The sequence below is a fragment of the Arvicola amphibius genome, chromosome 10 (genome assembly GCF_903992535.2).
Source record: "Arvicola amphibius chromosome 10, mArvAmp1.2, whole genome shotgun sequence".
Taxonomy (NCBI): domain Eukaryota; kingdom Metazoa; phylum Chordata; class Mammalia; order Rodentia; family Cricetidae; genus Arvicola; species Arvicola amphibius.
This window is the reverse complement of record NC_052056.1, coordinates 120,147,251-120,163,116: the sequence shown is the minus strand read 5'-3', so window position 1 is coordinate 120,163,116 and position 15,866 is coordinate 120,147,251. Positions and strand designations below refer to the sequence as shown.

Here is a 15,866-nt window from a genome sequence, read left to right as displayed (position 1 = left end):
ATCACAAAGCAGTAAAACGACCTAGAGATGGTGTACATCTGCAACCCCAGGGCTTGGCAAGTGGTTAAAGATTACTTCGAGGTTATCCTCAACAACAGAGCAAGGGAAGTCAGTCTGGGCTTCATAAAACAGTCACAAAAAGCCAACAGGCCTGCAAGATGGATTATGATAGACTTGCTGTTGAGTCTTGGCACCCACATGGTAGAACCTACTGCCCAGCTGCCCTCTACCCTCCACAGGCATACATCAACAGTAAAGCACTTTCACACGCCTCGAGCGTCTAACAGCAAAGCACTTTCACATGCCTCAAGTGTAACTTCAGGCACAGAAAGTGTTTTAAAGCTCTAACTTACCTGATGCTACCCCTAAGATCGGGGTCAGTTCAAGTCTGCATTCTATTCTGTGAAGCAGCTTTCTGGCTGCTTAATGTCAATTACATCTAAAGCAAAAAGGCTTTATCTTGTGAAAATGGAAACAGGCAACCCTGTTGGGACCCTCGTACTTCCATAAAGTGTGGGTTAGTTCTCAGCCTATAAGGAATCTCATATATGCTTTTCTCTGAAGTTAACAGGAAGCTCTTGGTGACCAAACCCACAGCTTTAATCAGGTTGTTTACTGATTTCTGAGCACAGCCCAGTGAGCTAAGTCCCACCAGGAATCTACAGCGAGGCTTTAGCCTCTGGAGTGCTGGGATGACAGGGATGGGTCCTCGGACCTGCAGCTAATAGCCCAGAGTGGTCAGTCAAGCATTAACACTTCAAGGGCACTAAAATGTATAATCCTACACACAGTGAGTCCTCAACCCTACAGTCCCGGTGATTTATCACCTGGTAAGCTACTCCAACCCTATCTTACTTGAACAAACTAACACACACACACACACATACACACACATCTTAAACAGATTTATTTTTAAAGGAATGGCCTAAGGGAGGAAAAAAAAGGGGGGGGGAGGGTACAGAAGTATGGCCTAGAAAATAAATACAAATGTAAGCTGTTTTACTAATTATTTTATAACCACAAACTCATACAGAGGATGATGCTCCGCACAAAACACAACAGATTCAAACGAGGTGTTCCCTTAGCAAAGCTAAAGAGTCAGTCTCTGGTATTTGGAATTTAGGATGCAGTCCTTGTTTTTGGATGGATCACTGGGTGTTTGGCACAGTCCATGCTTTTAACCAGATTTGAACAGAAGGATGGCCACCTGACCCAGGTAGAAGTAGATGAAGTGTTTGGTTTCGTGTGTCACATAACTACCGAAGTTCCGCCCCACAATGCAGTGCCAGGTGGGGTTGTACTTCTTGTCAAATTCCTGGGAAAGAATAAAACAGAATTTTAGTGGTGTACATGGAGAATTCACTTTCTAGAAAAACCAGAGCCTGTAGGACCAGGAAGGGCAAGCACTGGCATTTTCAATTGTTTTCACACTTGGGACTGAATCCAGGGCCTTGGGCATGCTAGGAAAGAAAGCGCCCTACCACTGAGCTATACTCACAACCCTAGCAAATTCCTAGGGTAAACAATGTTCCCCGACTCCAAGTCACCTACAGAGAACAGAACTGCAAACATGCTTGCAGTCTGCGGTAAGACGGAATGGGATCTGAGATCAAAGGCAGACATTTTCCAAGACATTTCTGTCAGTGATTGCACCTGACTTCTTGGGGGGTGGTGGTGTCTTTGTACATAGCCCTGACTGTCCTGGAACCCCACATGTGGACCAATTGGGCCTGTAAGTCAAAGAGATCTGCCTGCCTCTGCTGGGATTAAAGGCGTGTACCACCATGCCTAGTGCACATGACTTCACATATTCAATGGTGGTAGATGACATCAGCGCTTGTAGTGTATCTGGTTATTCCTGGTAACTATCCTACCATTTACCCGAAATCTAGGACGACCAGAAAGACCTTAATGACACTTGTAGAAAGACCAAAGGACAAAGCTGGACTGAAAAATAAAAATGCTAGCAACAGAATCCAGCAGCTAGCTAGGCCAGACTCTAGCCTTTAAAATTGCTCTCCTCTCTACAGCTACTACCAGGTTTTAAAGATTAGCAAGTTAGAGAGCATCTGCTCCCCACTTTCCCCATCCCAATGGGCACTAGAACTGGAAACGTTAATTTCTTCACTAGTTAGATCGAACCAGGGCCAAAGACGATGTAAAATTCTTTAGGGCTCCTCATATCTCATTCTGTATGCAGTATGAAAACCTTGTCTGTTAAGCCGAATGCCTTTCTTACAATCTAGATGCACATACTGCTGCGTTTGTCAAAAAAGGTATTCATTTCTGTTCCATATGAAGCCTTTCATCTTCCCATTCCCCACTGGAACCCTCCCACGGCTTCGGTTCCAGTTTCCTTTCCTTCCAGCAAACACAGCTTGAGAAGTTGGCAGTCTTGCCAGCTTTCTACAAACTGCCATTTACCAAGCCTCCACTCATGCCCCCAACCACCACTGCCACCCACTTTCCCTGAACTGCCGACTAACTCCCGGCTGGAAGGCTGGCAAAATCTCCTCCTAGCCCGGCTGGAAACACCCACGCAGCGGACCCCCCCACCCAGATGGATCCTCGGAGCAGGAATCCTACAGTAGGGGGAACTGCTCGCTGCTCCCTAGTCTTGGAAACCGTTGCTAGGTGGCGCTTTCCCCCCAAGGAGATGGGATTTAAAAAAAAAAAACAACTTCGGGCGTTGAGGGTCTGGTCTTCCCAAGAGAAACGCAAAATCCATTTACGTCCTTTCTAGAACAGTCTATACCGAGCCGCCCTGCGTGCCACAGGAAACGCAAAACAGGGGAGAAGGAACTGTGCGGTGCCAGGTCCTCACCTTCTTGATATGGGCCGCAATATCCTTTTCTATGTTGTACTTCTCCAACGCCTGAGTAGCGCACTCCACCGAGTCCTGTTGCATCTCTTCCGACATGTCTGCATTTTTGATCACCGCCTTCCGGTCGCACATGGTCGCCTGTGGAACGAGGCGCGGGAAAGGTAAGGGTCAGGGTGCAGGCCGCGCTGCCCTCCGGACCGGCCCCTGAGGACGACGCCCCCACCCGCTTCCAAGGTGTAGCTCCCATCCCACGGCCCACACCGCAGGCCCCGGGCCGGGGGACCCCGAGCCCTCACTCACCGTGGAGCAGGGGCCAGCCGGCTGCTGCGAGCTCCTGAGGAAGGTGCTGGCGCCGCTCAGGCAGCAAAGGAGAGCCGGTCACTACCGAAGCCGTGGCGCATCTAAGGAGCCCCACGCCAGCCGCCGCCGCCTAATCCCTAGCCCCGCCCTGCGCCCGGGGCCCCGCCCCCGACACACGCCGCTATTGGCTGAGGGCTGCCAACGGCCTCCTCCTATTGGCTCATGCATTCAATGGTTCCTTCAGGATCTTTCCCCTGCATTTTGTTGCAGACCACAATGCTCCGCGCACAGCGTCGGTTGCCCAGGCGATGCGCCGCACGCGGGCAGGCCCACACACCCTGAAGGCGGAGCCCGGGTGGAGAGGCCCGCTCGGACCACCCAGCTGTCTGGAAGGGTGCGAGGGCGGCCCTGCTCACCGAGGGTAGCCTAGGGTGTGTTCTCGAACCGCAGTTTCTAGAAGACGGGGAGTCGCCGCCCCAGGTGCTCTCAACTTGCACCCCACCCGGGGTCAGCACACTTTACGGCTTTTGACAAGTGGCCTCTGGCCTCGAGAGATTCTCCCAAGCACGGGCGAGCCACGGATTTAGTTGCACTGAGGGTCGTGGACTTGGTTTAAAGCTCTGCTGTCTCATTCTTGAAGTTTGTGCGTGCGTGCGTGCGTGCCTGAGGAGGCCTTGGCCTGAGATCTAGTGCGACGATCTCCCACAGAACCCGTGTTTTTCTGTCCTCTCCACCCCCACCATAGCGTGGTCTCCCTAGGTAGCTCAGGCTGGCCTGAAATTCTGTCTTCCCCAAGCGTTATCACACCAGCTAAAAATTTTTTTCTTGTTTTTTTTTTTTTTTTCGAGACAGGGTTTCTCTGTGTAGCCCTGGTTGCCCTGGAACTAGCTCTTGTAGGCCAGCCTGGCCTCGAACTCAAAGATCCGCCTGCCTCTGCCTCCAGAGTGCTTGGATTAAAGGCGTGCGGCACCATCGCCCGGCTGTAAATTCCTAATTTTATAACATAGCACTACATGTTTATTTCATACTGTAGACCCTGTGTAGGAGCATTTCGGGGAGGGTCGAGTCTGTGTGCCAGCCAGTGCAGATCTATCTCAGGAGTTGGAATGTGGGTGGCTGTGGGGTGTGTACAGGTGAGGCTTTTTCTCAGATATGTTGTCCATTTTGGGGAAAACCTCTTAATTTAAGATTTATTTCTAGAAAGGAAGAACTAGCCGGGCGGTGGTGGCACATGACTTTTAATCCCAGCACTCGGAAGGCAGCGGCAGGTGGATCTCTGTGAGTTCGAGGCCGGCCTGGTCTACAAGAGCTAGTTCCAGGATAGGCTCCAAAGCTACAAAGAAACCCTGTCTCGAAAAACCACAAAAAAAGAGAAAGAAAGAAAGAAAGAAAGAAAGAAAGAAAGAAAGAAAGAAAGAAAGAAAGGAGGAAGGACTATCTTAATAGACAAAAAAAGTGATCCTCAAAGATATCTTCTCTGGCATAGGTACATTTATGACTAATGCTACCTAAATAAGTAAATTGATAAATAGATAATAAATAAATAAGGTCTCTCTAATAGGGTGATGGCAGAGCTCTTACCTAACATGCGCCATAACCTGATCTTGATACCCAGTGCCTCAGAACGAAACAAAGGTAGTCAAAAGCAAGGTGTTAGGGAGTGGAGTCATCCCGGCACCTCTTGATAGATGTGTGGGAGCACTAAATGAAGGAATGCTTGTAGATTCTCAACACAGTTATGTACGGCTGATAGTGCTGAATGAATCTTACTGGTTACTAGTGTTGAACCATCAAACCCTAAATGCCTGTAGCTTATCTTTCAATCTCCTTAAATAATTTTCGGGTTGTAGAATTTCAAGTTTTCTGCTTCCATTTCTGCATTTTTCTCATCACCCACACTCATTAACCTAGAACCTTTGTTTTGTTTTGTTTAGAGAGTGTCTTTTTGTCGTGTAGCTCTGAGCCTCAAACCACAGAGATCCTCTTGTCTCTCTCTGTCTCCAGAGCACTGAGATTAAGGGCCCACCACCACACAGGGCTAACCTAGAACCCTTTTACACTAAACTGTCCAGAGGCACACTGCTCCAAAGAGAAAAAGATCAGAGTAATGGAGACCCTTACCTAAAATGTCTGTGTATCAATCAAAAGCTTCTCCAGCTCCTCCTTGATCTTAGCTAAAAGGCCATGGAGTCAGTCCATCTCCGTGTTTCTAATGGCAGGACTGGAGGCTTGAGGAGCTAATATTGAGACAGAATATTTGACCGGTTTGTCAAATAAGACTGGTCAGGGTATTTTCTGCCTTTGCCCTCCCACTCATCCAACACTGTGGCATTACTGACAACCCCGGAACCTGAGCTGCTCTGCGGATACAGTCATGCTTTTCTCCGTTCTGTGGCTGGTCTTGTTTACACTAAAGAGCTGAGAATCTAAAGCAGACAAAGTAGGAGGGGGTGGGGGGGGATGGAGAGTAGGATGGGGAGGAGTAGGTCGTGTCAGTGTTTGCCTAGTAGGCATGAGCCCTTATCTTCAGTCTTGACCACTGCAAATCAAATAAATAACAGAGAACGGGTTATCACTACAGCACTTGCCTAGTATGAGTCAGGCCAGAGACCATATAATAGATTCCTAGCAGGCTAAGGGAAGGGAGTCAGGCACATGTAATCTCAGAGCGTTTGGAGATGGGGGTCATGAGGATCAGAAATTCAAGGCCACCTTTGGATAGATGGTTCCAGGGCCAGCTTGGGCTAGATGGACCCTGTCTCAATATACCTCCAATAAATAAATAAAGTAGAGGAGGTCGGAATAAGAGCAGCAGTGAGTGGGTGCTGAGCACGGGGCTCAGCACTTGCAGTCACTGTCTCAGTACCCCTTATGTCTGCTGTGTTTGAGACCCTCTCCTTCTCCTTTCTCTTTCTTGTCATTTGTGTATCTGTGCATCACATTTGTGCCTCGTTCCCACTGAGGTCAGAAGTGGGCACTGGATCCCCTGGGTCTGAAATTCAGAGAGTTGTAAATTGCTGTGTGGGTGCTGAGAGCTGAACCTGGGTTCTCAGAAAACTAGCTAGCGCTCTTCACGGCCGAGCCATCTTTCCAGCCCCAAGGGGGCCCTCTTTATCGATTTAACAAAGCTATGTAGCTAAGGATGACCTTGGATTTGTGATCTTCCTGTTCCCACATCTCAAGTGCTGAGGTTTTAGTCATGTGCCATCATACCCAGTTTTTGCTGTTTTGTTTTGTTTTTCAAGACAGGCTTTGAAGCCTGTCCTAGAACTTGCTCTGCAGACCGGGCTGGCCTCAAATTCACCATACCCAGTTTTATGGGATACAAGGAGTTCAAGCCAGGGCCTTGTGCATGCTAGATGAGCACTCTACCGTTGCCCCAGCCCTGTCTCATTGATACCAGCTCAAGTGTCTCCTTCCCCTGAACTCTTCTTTGCCTCTGTCACCATCATACCATTAAGTTCTATGACACTCAGATTCCCTTTATGATATCTGCATCATGTATTCCTTCAGAGGGATTATTAGCTCACGGATTGCCCTTCTTACTTAATGTCTCTGTGTTCCTCCCTCTTTGGTTCCCTGTTCCATCTTCAGCATCAAGTCACTACCTAGGGTTAGGGACGCAGCTCAGTGGTAGAGTCGTTGCCTAGCATAAGCAAGGCCGTAGGTTTTCCTCTGTTCCAGGATAGAGAGCGTACTTAGTAAATATGACTGAAGTTTTAAAACCACTAGGTCTTATGCCCCCCTCTACCTTACAAGATCAGGAGATTTAAGAGGGGCCAGCAAGAAGGCTCAAGGGTAAAAGTACTTGCTTTGGGAACAGCACTTGGGAGGCAGAGGCAGAGGCAGAGGCAGATGAATCTGAGTTGGAGGCTAGCCTGGCTTACAAAGTTAGCTCCAGGGCTATACAGAGCAACCCTGTCTCAAAATAAAAAAAAAAAAAAAAGCAACTCCTACAAACTGTCCTCTGACCTATGTGAATACATGCACACACAAAAAGAAAAAAAATGGATTTTCCCCCTTTGAGACAGGGCCTCACTATGCACCTCTGGCTGTTCTGGACTAAGTACTCAGCCAGGTTGGTCTTGAACTCACAAAGACCTGCATGCCTCTGCCATCTGGGTGCTGGGATTAAAGGTATGCTCCACTATGTGTGGCTAGAAAAAGGGTCTTAAAGCCAGGTTTGGTGGCAGCATGACTGGAATGTTAGCACTGAAGCAGTGGAGACAGGAGATCAGGAGTTCAAAGTCAGCCTGGGCTATGTGAAACTTGTCTCAAAATAAAACTCGCTTCACAGACATGGACTGAGTCTGCACGTTCCTGACTGTCTCGGATCTCACACCCATGCACAGGCCACAGAGCAGGCAGACAGCTCTAGTTTCCTTTCTGTTGCTGTGATAAGTAGTTACCAGGAAAAGGGTTTCTTCTCTGCACAGCTCCAGGGAAGTCAAGTCAGAACATGGAGTGGTCACATCACACCTACAGTCCAGAGCTGAGAGGACTGTGCATGCTTTACTTGGGTGACTGTGTTCAGCTTGATCCCTCTACTTCAGCTTAGAACCCCTGCGTAGAGCATGGTGTTGCCCAGAACAGGCTGAGTCTTTTCACTTCAGTTAAGACAATGCCCACAGATCACATTAACCCCAGCACTGACTATGGGAAGAACCTGTAGTCAGTCTACGGTAGGTGCCTAGGGGCCCAGATGACTTAATAGGTGACCTTAGTATTTTTCTCTAATTATATACAAAGTGATTCTCAGTCAACCTAATTATTCTAGGATTCTAAACAATGGAATAGGTACTTGGACTCTGATTCTGGCATCTCTATTCTGATTCATTGGGAGAAAATCTGATTCTAGAGTAGTTCCTAAGACCTTCAATCAGGATGCCTGGGAGGTGTCTAAAGGGACTTGGTACCAGGTACTCTTCTCTATGCTACAGAAATCAAGAGAACTGCTGGACACAGTGGTTCGTGCCTTTAACACAGCACCTGGCAAGCTGGGGCAGAAAGAATAACCATAAATTCGAGGTAAGCTTGGGCTGTACCTGAGGGTGGAGCTGATTTGCTGAAGAGCTGTAGGGTGTGCATAAGGGAGACAAGGCCCTCAGAGATGACTCCAGCTGGGCATGTGGGTCACACCTGTGTCCCAGCTGCTGCTGCAGAGAGTATGGGATTGCTTGTGCCCATGAGGAGATTAAGACTAGCATGGGTCACATGGTGAGACCCTAAATAAATAAAGATAGCTTCAGCGACATGGCTTGAACAATAAGAAGGAACTGAGGTGAGGAGGGCTGGCAGAGGAAGCAAGTTCTGTTTTACCGTGTGTAGCTAGAGATGCTTCCTAGACCTCCACAGGAAGTGCCAGTGTGCAGCTGGATGTGTGAGTTCTGGGGAAAGGTCCAGACCAGAGCTATAATCTGGGGAGTCACCAGTTTATCATAGACACTTAAAGCCATGGGCCTGGATGAGGTCACCTCTAAGGGAGGAGTTTGTGTAGATGGAGCAAGTGCAGGATACAGCTGAACTTCATTTGGCCCCTGTCCAAAACAAACTCCATTACTTTCTGATTTGTTTCCCCTGCCTAAGTGCCTACTGTATTTAGACGATGGGCCTCCGGTGTTTACCCGGCCACTTAGTCCTTCCATCCCTTTAATTTTGGGTGGTGCTGGACACTGAATTCAAGGCCTCCTTCATGGTAGGCAAGTGTTGAAACCCTGGGCTCTAGTCTCATCCCTTCGTGCTTTATTTTTGCTTTGTTTTTTTTTTTTGTTTGTTTGAGATATGATCCGAAATAACTCAAATTGGCCTGAACTCTGTGAATTCTCTATATAGCTGACACTGGCCTTTAACTCTTTAATTTTTTATTATTATCTTGTTTTTTTTTTTTCTTTTTTTTTTTTTTTTCTTTTTTTTGGTTTTTCGAGACAGGGTTTCCCTGTAGTTTCTAGAGCCTGTCCTGGAACTAGCTCTTGTAAACCAGGCTGGCCTCGAACTCAGAGATCCGCCTGCCTCTGCCTCCCGAGTGCTGGGATTAAAGGCGTGCGCCACCACCGCCCGGCTTTATTATCTTGTTTTTTAATTATTTTTATTTTATTGGTGTTTTGCCTGCATGTAAGGGAGTCAGATCCTCTGGGACTGGAATTACAGGCAGGTGTGCTGGTGGGAATTAAACCCATGGTCCTCTGGGAGAGCAGCCAGTGCTCTTAACCATAGGCCATCTCTCCAGCTCCTTATTTTGGTTTTTGAGACAGAGTTTTACTAGGTAGCTCTGGCTGGTCTGGAACTGTGTGGAGAAGGCTGGCCTCGAACTCACAGAGATTCTCCTGCCTCTGCCTCCTGAGTGCTAGGATTAAAGACGTGTTTCAGTACACCCAGCTGAACTCTCTCTCTCTCTTTTTTTAAAAAGAAGCGTGATGATTGGGTGCGTGTGTGTTTGTGCACTTTGTGTGTGTGTCCGTCCACACACATGTACACAGCATGGGTGTGGACAGAGCACGTCAAGAGATTAGACGGCTTGGGTGATGTGGTTCTTTCCACCATGTGGAACCTGGGGCTGAAACTCGTCATCAGGCCTGATAACAAGTACCTTACAGTGGAGTCATCTCATCAGCCATGCCTCCAACCCTTTATCTTGCTGCCTCCACCTCCTAACTGCTGCAATGGCATGTATGTGACACCACACCCAGCTTTATTAATTCTTTTCAACATCTCTTAAGCACCTACTTGGTATACGCTTCCCACTGAGGCATCCAGAACCTAAAAGGACAAGACCGAACAGTCCCTTCCTTGGGGAGGGAGCAGCAACTGAACCCGGGTGTGCAGTGGATGTGGCTGTCACCAACAGAGACAATGAAGGAGAGGGCAGGCTAGTGTGGAAGCCAACAGTGAGGGTTCTGCTCTACCGTGGGAGGCAAGGAAAGCTGTTCTAGGAAGTCTGTAGCGTCTGCACTACAGGACGGTACACTAGCCAGGAACTAGGCTGGAGATTTAAACACATAAAGACACACAGACGAGACACAGGGACATAGGTCATCCTTGATACAAGAGTGCCAACTTTATTGCGCTCCAGGGAAGCTTATATAGGGATCCTTAGCTGATAGCCACATCCCAGCTCCTGGGATTTTCAGCTGTAAAATCCACCAGAAACCACTACCCTGCCATCAGGATGTCATGAGGGTCTCGTGCTCAGGGCAGCTTCAGGCACAGGGAAACAAGTTGTTTACTCCGTTCGCTCCAGCAGGCAAAGGGTCTGAGGCAGGCAAAGAAACTCAAGGGGCCAGGGGTCTGCAGCCCCCAACAGAAGTCTTTCTAGAGAAGCAACCAGAGCAGGGAACCAGGCTGAGGGGTTGTACAGAGAACCTTCTGGATGGAACGGTATATCCAAAGGCCTGAAGGTGAAAGGAGGGGAGGGCTGAATAAACCACAGTAACTGCCACTGTATGTGTGGTGGGGGAGAGATGAGGACGGAGGGGCGGACATCAGTGACACTTGGGGGTCTTGGGAGTCTGAATAAGATATGTGGTCTCCGTCTTCAACCACCAATGATTCTAAAAGGCCAGGTGAGCAATTCAGAAGAGAGTGGGCCACCGGAGCCCAAGAGGGCAGCCAATTTGCTACGGAGGCTCTTGTCTCATTCTCTCAGTTCCCTCATTATATTTCTTTTTACTTTTTTTTTTTTTTTTTTTTTTTTTGGTTTTTCGAGACAGGGTTTCCTTGTAGTTTCTAGAGCCTGTCCTGGAACTAGCTCTTGTACACCAGGCTGGCCTCGAACTCAGAGATCCGCCTGCCTCTGCCTCCCGAGTGCTGGGATTTAAAGGCGTGCGCCACCACCGCCCGGCAAGACAGGATTCCTAATGGAAGGTGGAATAACTCCATCTTACAGGGAGCCCCTTAAACTTGGCCAGAAACAACTCAAAGCTTCAGGAAGTCCTTGAGACGGACAAGACTCACTGGGTCCCTTCCTCCTGAGCATACAGAAGCTGTGAGAACCGCTGAAAGGTATTCTCGGAGGAGCTGAGCTGTGTAGAACAAGCGGAGACCAACCTGGCTACCTGGAAGAAGGTAAGCCCAACTTGCCAAGCTGCTAGCAGGCTGCGCACATACCGAGTCCCCGGCTTTGGTGAGTGATCTCACCGCTGCTCAGAGGACTTTGGTGAAGCGGCTGTCTTTACGTCGTTTCTGCTCCTGTGAATGACCCTCTCCCATACTGCTCTAAGCAACCCCAAGAAAACGCAGTCGGTCGCTGACTTCAGTGGTGTTTTCCCTTGGGTCTGTGGTCGGTTCCCTGCGTGGGGTGAGCTGATGTTTTCTCGCATCTCCTCCCACTTGAGGTTCTCCTGCTTTAGCCTCCCACGTGCTGAGACTACGAAAGCATGCTACCATGCCTAGCTACATCCTCCATTTTAAACATCTGTGTGTAGAGTCCCAGTCCTCTCCGAAGGCAAGGAAAGGGGTGCATGAGGTTCTTGGGCAAGAGTAGAACTCCTGGCCCCCTCAAACTTGTCATCTGGCCAGACTGAACTACTCTTACTGTACTGCTTACCCCGCTGAAGTGGCGAAGATGCAGTATTACTTCCTTAAGCAGGTGTCAAGGAATTCTGAACAGAACCTCTGTGACCCCGTTCTAGCTGGGTTGATATAAATCAGCCTCCCAGGTTACAGTCCCTCCACTGGCAGGCCATAAAGTAAAATAATGTAATTAGTGCGGCCAACTGGGGTCATTCTCAGATTCAATGTCATGACCGTTCTACATACGGAATATTTATTGGGGTTTTAACCAGTTTTCTTTCCTGAAATCTATTTTTTTTATTAAAAATTACGAAAGTAGGGGCTGGAGAGCTAGGTCAGTGATTGAAAATAATAGAAAGTCTTGCAGAAAATGTGGGTTCGATTCCCAGCACCTACGTGACAGCTCACAGCTGTCTGAAACTCCATTTCCAAGGGATCTGATGCCCTCTTCTGATCTCCCCAGGCACCAGGGATGTACATGGTGCAGAGACATATATTCAGGCAAAACACTCAGACACATAAAATAAAAAGGCTGGAGAGATGACTCCGCAGTTAACAGCTCTTACTGCTCTTGCCCAGGATTGGGGTTCAGTGCCCAGCACCCACAGAGTGGCTCAGAACTATCCATAACTCTAGTTCCAGGGAATTATGCCCTCTGTGGCACTAGATATACACACACAACACAGACATACATACAGGCAAAACACTCATATACATAAAACAACATTTTTAAAAAAACTTAAATTGTTATAAATTTTGTCATTTGAGAACACAATGGCACACAGTACCAAATACACAGGGCCAAATGTTGCAGTGAAAAATTTCAGTCTCAAGTTTCAGGTTTTGCGTGTGTGCATGAATGTACATGCACATCTGTGTTCATGTGTGTGGGTGCCTGTGTGCACTTGTGTGTGGAGGTCAGAGGACAATCTTGGGTGCTATTCTCAGGCTTCCAACCTTTTGTAAAAAGTTTCCCGGTAGCTTGGACCTTCCACAAGCAGGCCGGGCTAGCCAGAGAGCATCAGGGTCTCACCTGTCTTCATCTCCTCAGGCAGGGATTACAGCAAAAGCTGTAGCACCTGGCTTTTTAAAGGCTATAGTTTATTTGTAATTATATGTCCTGTAGCTGTGAGTGCAGGCTATCCATGGAGGCCAGAGGCATTGGATCCACTGGCCTTGGGGGCATTTGAGAACTCCTGATGTGGGTGCTAGAAATTGAACTCAGGTTGGGGAAAGCAATAGGTGTTCTTAACCACTGAGCCATCTCTCTAGCCTTATCATCTGGCTTCTCTGTTTGTTTGTTCTTAAAAACCAGGTTTCTTTGTGTAGCCTTGGTAGACCAGGCTGACTTCGAACTCACAGAGATCTGCCTGCCTCTGCCTCTGCCTCCCAAGTGCTGGGATTAAAGGTGCGAACCAAGCCGGGCGGTGGTGGCGCACGCCTTTAATCCCAGCACTCGGGAGGCAGAGGCAGGCGGATCTCTGTGAGTTCGAGACCAGCCTGGTCTACAAGAGCTAGTTCCAGGACAGGCTCCAAAGCCGCAGAGAAACCCTGTCTCGAAAAACCAAAAAAAAAAAAAAAAAAAAAAAAAAAAAAAAAAAAAAAAAAAAGGTGCGAACCATCACCATTCAGCTCTTCTGGCTTATTTTTAACCTGGGTTCTGGAGATCCTGGGAGGTACTGACTGAGTCATCTGAGCAGCCTATAATGTTAGTTTCTACTGTGTTGGGTATTGATTGAACCCATGGCTTTGGGTGTGCTGAGCAAACCCTCTATGCTGAGCTATGTCTCCTGCTCTAATTTAACATAGGTTCTCACCTAGCTCAGGTCACATAATCAAGGCTGGCTTCAAACTCCTGATCCTCTGGCCTCCAAAGTGCTGGAATTACAAGCTTATGTTTCTACACCCAGATTTCTGGCTTTTGTTTTGTTTTTAGAGACAGGGTTTTTCCTAGAACTCATGATTTTCCTGTCATAGCCTCTAAAGTGATGGGCTTACTGCCCTTCACCACTGTGCCCCACTCCCAATTTATATGTTTAATATCATTTACTATCAACAAAATGCCACAGAGAACTGGGCAAGATGATTGTGTTAGATAGGAAGCGTTTAGAGAAATCAACGGGCAAAAGTGCTCAGGATAATAAAGGAACAAGACCTTCAGAGATACAAACGTGGAGAACAACTTTCAGAGTGGGCCATACAGGTCTGGCCACTAGGTCCAGGACCTAAAGACCGAAGAGAGCTTGGTCGGGCAAGTACTGGGGAGACAAAGACGTGCAGAGTGGGAAACCAGCTGCTGCAGAGATGCATCCAGCACAGTCACTCAGAGAAGCTGGAAGGGAGGGGCAGGCGATGGGGAAAAGCTGCCAGAGGCGACTTAAGAATGCTAAGGCAAGCATGTGGAGATCGATGGGGTCCTCTCCAGGGAACAGGCACTCCTCTCCTCTGCTGGGTCCCTAGAATCTAGCAGTGCAAAGAGACTTCCATAAATATATTGGACATCTTTTCACATATTCATATATGGCCATGGTCTTTCTGAGGTCCACACACTTCCCATTTACGAAGGGTTCTCAGGGTCCTCTCTCTATGGACCCTAAGGTTTCTTCCAGTTTGGGGTGGATCACAGTTCCTAATCATTAATAGCATTGAGCTCTCGCTACTCTAGACTTTTGGTCAGTTTGATTTTGCTCTCCTCTGGCTTCTTCTAAAACAAGTACCCTTTTGCTATTCACTGCTCCCTTTGCAGACTCTGAGACCAGACTCCAGTCAGGCTTCTTCCACCCCCACACCTCCAGCCTAGGCCTCAAGTCCCCTTTACAATCATCCTATTCAGAGATACACAATAAACATTTGTATGGTAAAGGCAACTCACGCTGACTTCTACTGAGTAGCTGAAATACTTAAGACTTACACATATAATCTACCCCAGCTGGGTTCTCATTTGCATAAGGGAGTTCACCATAAAACACGCTTGTCTCTAAGACTGATTCCCCCCCTCCACTTTAGGGACCGCTTAGCGTCCTCGGGCGTGAGGCTATCCTCCATGTCTCAGCTTCCTTTGTGGACATTTTCTTTCTATCTGGAAAGCTTCCCCTCTGCCCTCATTTCCTGCCTAACACCATCTGGTTGTTCTGGTCTCCAGGAGAAGCCACTCCCTCCAAGAAGCCTTTCTTCCCTGTCATTTCCCTGCAGCCAGGGTGAAGACCTATATACTCCATTTCTTGTCATGACTATTTGCTCTGATTGACTTTCTAGTTGTCTGTGAGCAGGGTGAGGACAGACATTGGGCCTTAGCCACTGCTGTATCCCCAGCATGCAGCACCCGGCCAGGCGTGATGCTGGGGCTCAATGAATGTTGAGTGAGTGTTGAACGGGCAAGGGTGGAAGAGCCACTCACATCCCAGATGCCATAATCATACCTGGGCCTCTTGGAGCTGGGGCCACAGCATGATACCGGAGAAATTTCTCCTGCGTTTGCCACACCTCCGAGTAATGTTGCCATAGCAAGAGAAACCTGAAACCGCAGAGGACAGAATAACAATCAAAAACCTAGGTCCCTAGCTACCTAATTCCAGGGAATGTTTGTTAGTGTGACAATCACAAAAGCCCTGCACACATGTCATGTGCCTGAGGAAGAGGAAAGTTAGCCAGTTAGTCTCAGCTAGACACAAGCCAATTCAGCCACTATTCATATGTTCCTGCCCTCCGACCCCTGCCACCTCGTGTGTGTGTGTGTGTGTGTGTGTGTGTTTGCCCATGTTAAGTTCAGGTACACGCATGTGTGTATCCTAAAAGCTTGACTTTGGGTTAACTTTTTTCTTAAAAAAAAAATTCTTGGGCTGGAGAGATGGCTCAGTGGTTAAGAGCACTGACTGCTCCTCCAGAGGACCCGGGTTCACTTCCCAGCAACCACATGGCAGCTCACAGTTGTCTGTAACTCCAGTTTCAGAGAATCTGACATCGTTATACCAATGTGCATGAAATAAAGTTAAAGTTTAAAAAAAAAATCTTAAAATCCCAGTTGGTAAAGCAACCTGCCACCAAGCCTGAGCATGTGAGCTCAGGGATCATCCCTGGCACCCACATGGTAGTGGGAGGGACCCCATTCCCACAAGTTGTCGTCTGACCTCCCCATTCGAGCCATGTCATGCCCAGAGGTGAACACACACAATAAATTAATTTTTAAAAGAGTAATTTTATACTATTGTTTGTTACTATTTTATTATTATTTTTT

At 48.0% G+C, this 15,866-nt stretch overlaps 1 protein-coding gene across 1 annotated transcript; it reads right to left on the bottom strand.

Moving 5' to 3' along the window:
• Positions 1–995: 995 nt before the first annotated feature.
• Dynll1 (dynein light chain LC8-type 1) lies at positions 996–3,266 on the bottom strand. Its single transcript, XM_038344724.2, has 3 exons — positions 3,125–3,266; positions 2,825–2,962; positions 996–1,315 (listed from the first exon to the last, which is right to left on the bottom strand). Exons 2-3 carry the CDS (start codon positions 2,954–2,956, stop codon positions 1,178–1,180), a joined length of 270 nt encoding a protein of 89 aa, XP_038200652.1. The 5' UTR covers positions 2,957–2,962; positions 3,125–3,266; the 3' UTR covers positions 996–1,177.
• Positions 3,267–15,866: the final 12,600 nt, after the last annotated feature.